General features: G+C 41.9%; 1 protein-coding gene across 7 annotated transcripts in view; it reads right to left on the bottom strand.

Annotated features, from left to right (window-relative positions):
* The window catches only part of LOC109951589 (echinoderm microtubule-associated protein-like 6), a 54562-nt gene that overhangs the window by 31556 nt on the left and 16398 nt on the right, over positions 1-6608 (bottom strand). For all 7 annotated transcript variants that reach the window (XM_020586181.1, XM_020586175.1, XM_020586177.1 and 4 more), the window contains exons 3-5: positions 1411-1509; positions 1272-1340; positions 503-688 (exon numbers count right to left, since the gene is read on the bottom strand). In XM_020586181.1, coding sequence (XP_020441837.1) covers positions 503-688; positions 1272-1340; positions 1411-1509 — 354 coding nt within the window. The remainder of the gene's footprint in view (positions 1-502; positions 689-1271; positions 1341-1410; positions 1510-6608) is intronic.

The raw sequence follows: 6608 nt of genomic DNA, 5'->3' as shown, positions 1-6608 counted from the left end.
CCTACTGGATACGCACGCCTGCGCGCACACACACACACACACACACACACACACACACACACACACACACACACACACACAGTATTCAGCAGCTGATTATTTGTGCCAGTATCAAGTGTTTTTAAATTTTAAATCAGATAAAAATGATTTATCTTCTTGTTGGATGCAAGACTGTGATGATAAACTCACTGAGATGTGCATCATAAATGCTGCGGTGCTACACTCAGAACTAACAGAGAGCATTCACATCACCTTTCAGGTCATCACAGGATGTAAACTGAATCCAGACTAAGATGGAAAACATGTAGAGAAGTGTGTGAACTCCAACCCACGCGTGCTGTGATGGGAGTTCTTGAATTTCAATATCAAGACAATAATCGTCTAGTATCAGTAGCAGAACACAGTAGTACTAGCTTAAGTCAAATCTACCTGCTGGTTCACCTTGAACCGTTTCTACTGCAGCTCTCCCATGACAAGAACCTTCAGTGGGTGTGAGACTCACCCCGTGGGCAGCCTGAACTGTTCGCATCAGGCTGAGTCCCTTCCAGACGTAAATGTCCCCGTTGAGCGCCCCAGAGTACGTGACATCATCTTTAGCTGACGCCACGCACAGGATGGTCTGCAGGTCGCCCGTCTTCCCGAAAATTCCCCTCTTTGGAATGAGAGCGTTCCCACACAGAGACCAGAACTAGAAAGAGAGGAAGGAACATCTTTTTTCTGGTCCCATCATATGTGAAGGTCAGTGCGTCTATTTACACCACATGGCCAAAAGTATGTGGACACCAAAATATGGCAGCTTATTATATGCATTAATCTGCTGCTCCTCTGGTTCCAGTCTTGAACCTGCTGTAGGGATTTGCATTCAGACACAAGAGCCCTAGTGAAGCTCATCAGTAAAGTTTGATGATAAGGTCTGGCTCACAGTCAGTGGTCCAGGCTATTCCCAAGGTGCTGGATGGGGTTATACCACAGAAAGCACAACATAACAGTGGTTTAATCAGGCAGCTACATTAGTTACTGAGAAGGTGAAGGCTTACAAACCTGATAAACATGACAACACACAAAGAAAAGGCAAAAAAACTAAACTACACTGTCTGACTACACTAATCGTGTCTGTTACAAACAGTAGGACAAACACCTCTGGGTTTGAACAAGAGCAAAAGTTAACAGCAGCTAATGTTCACATTAATGAAAGAGGCACAGAGCTGCTGGGGTTAACGGACCAGGCCGTGGTGCAGAACGTGGGAGTTTCTGTCTGTACAGTGTGTTACCTTGATGTGTTTGACTCCGCAGCTCACCAGACGGTTCTGCTGAAACGGGTCCCAGCAGATGTCGAAGATCTGGAGGACAAAGAAGACGTAAACACACACGTACAGCCTTTATAACGTGCACACAGATGCACACTCTCACCCTGTCAGAGTGTCCGGTGGCTGTAGCCAGGATCCTCCCTCTCTTCCACTCCCAGATGCACACTGTGTTCTTGGCATCCAGGCCGACTGAGGCTAACCGCTGCAGAGGAGAGAGAGTTACATATCCAAACGTAGAAAAAAGAAAAAGGTCTGTTTTCAGAGGAAATTTCCTCTGCTCAGCAGTGGAGACAGGATGGATACACACAGTGGATAGACACCAACATGCACACACATTATCTGTCTGTATGTCCCACACGGGCCCAAAAATACATTTATATTCCTGTTGCTTTTATATCAGACCTCAGCAACATTTATTACTGCATCTTCTATTATTCTATAGCTTGTATCTTACAGCTGCACTGTGTTGGGAACCAGTCTTGGGCCTGTACCTCATTACTGCCACCCCGTCTGGTCGGTGTGGAGGCATAAAAACAAACTAACCTACTGCTTTTCTTAAGAAAATCCAGATAGTAATGGACAGTAATAAACCTGGGTCGTATACACTGTGGATCATGTTTCTTGTGCTGCTGACAAATAATTTACCTTAAAGCTACCTTATCCTATTATGAAATATCACTTCATCTTTATTTTTATTTGATTATATTAATTTTTATTGCAAAATGCTCTTTTTTCCTGCAGTCACAGTATATTAGTTTATATTTTGTGCCCTTTGTTTTACTTGTGCAGCAGAGTGAGTCCAGACTGGGTTACATTACAGATATGAGTGATTTAAAAGACTGTGTCGCATTCAGGAAGTACAAACTAAACGTTCACCATCCCTCTTGAGAAGACTCATCACATCTACCATTTATATGAATGAAGCTTGGTGATAAACGAAGCATCACAGGTGGAAGTGCATGGTACGCTGGGGGCACTGTTTATGCTCGGACTCCCTGGTGTAAGGCTGCACTCATTAAGCAGAAGGAAGCGCTTGGGAGGGTTTGCTGAACCAATCTAGGAACACCTTGCAGAAAACTGGGATGAGGGAAGCTTTGCTAAAGCTCATTTGAAGGTTTGCTTTGTGTGTTTGTGTCATAAAGGATCAGTGATGTCGACAGCAACTCTGCTTCAGTATCCACTTTTCTTTTGTCTTGTCAAGTTAAATTAGGTCCAAATCAAATTTTTGAAGACAAATCGTTTCTAAATCGAATCGTCATTTAATCCACCAGATTGCCTGAGTTTTGTACCTCGAGCTTTTTTTTGTTCAGGAGATTTAAAGGTTTCTGCTCTTAATTCCTGGGATGAGTAAAAGCTGATAAAGGTCAGTTCATAACATCAACTCTGATGCTTATTCACACAGATAACATGAAATAAATGTGAGGATGCTTACTCATCTAGATTAAACAAGTATCATACACAGAGGTTTTAAAGTGACCAAGTTGAGCCTGGTGTACATTTGTTCCTGTCTACGACCTTATTGTTTAGTGACGCTAATTAAAACCTGGCCCACAGACTTTTTAAGTAAAGCTTGCAAATGCAGCTCATGGCTCTGCCAAATGTCTGCATCAATGCATGTGCTGCAATTCCCACTGGGAAGCAGGAAGAGTGAAGCATCAGACAGCCGAGCAGGTGGTTGGTAATGGATGCCACAAAGCACAAACCTGCAATAGGAGAGCTTTGTATCATCATCATGAGTGTGTTGTGACTCGTCCTCTGGCAGAGCACAGCGATGGTGTCTGCTCCACATATCAAATGATTAAAGAAGTGCTTGGAAATGACAACGCTTGTATTTACACTGAGGTGACAGCAATTTGCCATAAAGCAGAATTTCTAGTGAAAGCAACAGAATCATATATGAATAAATACTGTGTAAAGTAAGAGCCAGTGAGCAAAGGCCTTTGTTAGTTTTTCCTGAGAGGTTTCCGAGCTGAGAATCAGAATATGGCCCACCTCCAGCCCACCGCTCCAACACACTGTGCTGACTGAAGCACTGAGAGACCCAGAGAGTCTCTCCTCATTTACTCCGAGTGCTGCCCACTCGCAACCAGAGTCATTTTACATATTGGTCTGTGTCGACACGCTGGGCTGTGTTTCATCTTAACGGGCACAGAATGACTGATGTGCTGGGGGAACCAAAGAGCTGCAGGGATCAGGAATTGCTCTGAACACAATCAAATCTGTGTTCACAGAGTCTGTGGCCCTGCTGCCAGGTGTGATGCTGCCTGAAGACTCACTCTGACTCTACGTGTGTTTGTATGGGGATGGACTGAGCCACAGCGCAGAGTCTGTGGGAGGAAATAAGGGAGCCACACACAGCAGAGATCAGCCAGGTGACTGTGGTGGAAATATCTGCACCGGCTGCACACACAGCCATGACAGCTCACTGCCAGTTTTACAAAAACATCTGCCAGTGTAAAACCCAGCAGACACTAAGTACTTGTACTTAACCCACCTGTTATGTTCATTTCTCAGGAACAGCAGTGATGTTCCTGGGTCAATTTTACCATTACTAACCATTTCAATCACTATTTAGTGCAGTGGTGTTCTTCACCTATCACAGATTATGGTTCAATGAGGATAATGCACTGGTTTTTCATAAAAAATGCATGTTAAAACTTTTTTAATGTACATTGGAAAGACCTACATATAAAATACATTATTTTTATTTTACATTTTGAAATCTTTTCTTTTTATGAAGTGATGTTGATAAATTAACATGAAACACCTCTTGTGTTCAGGGTCTGATTGACCCGAACAGTATCTTTGTAATATAAACATGCAGGGGGAGGTTGCAAATATGTGAAATGAACCATTTTCATTTTATATGTTGATTACACCTATTAAGCCAAGCAGAAGAATTTTCATACCAATAAAATACTTTTAGCTATTGTTTTTAGATTTTTTAGATCAGTTTGACCCAGTACATTTAGGAGACCCCATTTCTTACCTGAAAGACAATACCTCATGACAAACTAGATAGGTCGTCATTCCTACTGAGAAACAGTTACCTGTCACCTGTATATCTGAAGGATGGAGACACGCCCATGCACGATGCTGTGCGGACAAACAGATTCAAGATGATCAAGCTGTTGATGATATACGGGGCCAGTGTCGACGCCACAAACTGCGTAAGTGCAGCACAGCCCCTTAGCACATACATGACTCTGGAGATCTGCGCCAATCCCCTGAAAATGTATGTAAGGTCATAGCTTCACATTCACGTGTGCACAAGAACTTCATGTATCATCTGACCATCAGGCCAAACTTAGTCCATGACCCTTCTGAACTGTAACAGGCAGTTTGCAGTTAAACTTACTGTGGACACTCGTGATAAATCCTGATGGTTCTGATATGACAGCTTGACTTTTTACATATCACCACAGAGGTCAGGTCTCCAACATGGACTTACAATTATTCATTATGTGGACTAGCCCCTGTCAGCCTTGTTTTTGTATACTACTAGGTCATTGTAATTGATTGATTCATATGTATGATGTGCTTCAGTGTTTCAAATTGTTGAGGTGGGGCTGATTTGATTGAATTCCTATTGTGTTGGGTAGCTCATATGTTTTACATTAGAAATATTGATCTGAAAGTGACTAAATCTGTTGAATGAATCCAAAGTGAAAGGTGCAATATGTCACTATGAAGCATAGAAGAGTATAAAATAGAAGTAAAAACTGAAGTAAAGTACATGTTCCTCAAAATCATCCTATTTCCCCGTGTTGATGTATAATCAGCTTTAAAGACCTACTGTACCTACATATCTACAGGGGTGAAGCTAAAGAAAAACTAAATGCGTGTGTTTATTTCTCCCTTGCAGGAAGGAAAAACTCCCCTGGAGATACTGTACTCATGGCAGAACGGAGCCAAAAGCATCCTGTATAACTTCAGTGAGGAGAAGTCCTATCAGTAGAACCAGTAAAATCAGGAGTAGAATCCAGTAAAAACAGGAATTCAGAGATTCAGGCACAGGATCTGCCACCTTATCACACCCTAGATCCCATTCGGCCTGTCTGATATATTCAGGAAATAACTGATAGTGACTCTGCAGTTGGCCCAGCTGGAGCGTTTGGGTGAGGTTATCTTAAGTACGACAGTATTCGTCACTGACCTTCTGGTTCAGAGATTTGAACTGGCAACGTTCCAGGCTGATTCTCTGGCCTGTAGGCTATTGCCAGGATTCTTCCTCTATGATATGTAACCTAGTGTCACATGGTAAAAAACAGCATCAGGGACGTTAAGAAGCCTTTGATCAACAATGTGAAATCTGACAGGAACCTGTTAATGTGATTACTGACAGATTCATTGATCGCCAAACATTGCTGGACAATGTCTCGGCTGACAACGTGAAGATGTTTTGTTATTTCTCTTTTTTCTTTTTACTTTAAGCTGAGTTGAAGTCAGCGATCCTGCATCGAGAAGATGACTTATTTATTGATTTATGTAAACTACCAGCAATTGATTTACTCAGTGTGATTATTGATTATATCAATACCATATCCTTAATAAGTGAGTCACTGATTGTCTGGAGTTATACTGAGGTTAATAATGACTTCAGTATTAGTATATAACTACTCATCTGGCTGGTAGGTGATGTGTGTTGTTATACTGAAACATTCAGACAAGTTTATTTAAGTTCTTTGGTATTATACATTTTAAGACTGAGAGACAAGACAGGATGAAGTTAAGTTCTTGGATTAGGATAAGAAGAATCTCTGCACTCACACGCTTACGCTTATTCTGCTGCTTTTTTTTTAGTTGATCTAAACAAAAGCAAACACCTACACTGTAAAATGAACAACTACATTAGGCCTTGGCTTCTGTAGGCTCATGCATTTACGTCACATAAAAATGTGACTTTTACACAATCTAACTTTTTGAATCTGCGCTGTATTAGTTCATCCGAGGAGACCTACAGCTGAGCAAGTTGAGTATTGTTTCTGCTACAAAAACCAGCCCTAAAACTATAATTGTCTTTGAATCAAGTTGTTGATTTGACATTTATTTGTAAGTTGACTCTACACAAAGCTCATCGTGCTCAGGTTTTGCCAGTTTCTTCTACTGAAGCTCAGTTTGAGTATCTGGAAACAAGGCCACCTCAGTGATAAACACAGAGCTTTAGCTGGCCTTAGCTCTGCTACAGCATGACCTGACATTTTAGCTACTGGCTCCTTGAAGATATATGAAGTAACACCCCCCCACCCCCAACACACACACACACACACACACACACACACACACACACACACACACACA

This window comes from Monopterus albus, unplaced genomic scaffold (assembly GCF_001952655.1).
Source record: "Monopterus albus unplaced genomic scaffold, M_albus_1.0 scaffold397.1, whole genome shotgun sequence".
Lineage (NCBI taxonomy): Eukaryota > Metazoa > Chordata > Actinopteri > Synbranchiformes > Synbranchidae > Monopterus > Monopterus albus.
This window is presented reverse-complemented; position numbering and strand designations above follow the sequence as displayed.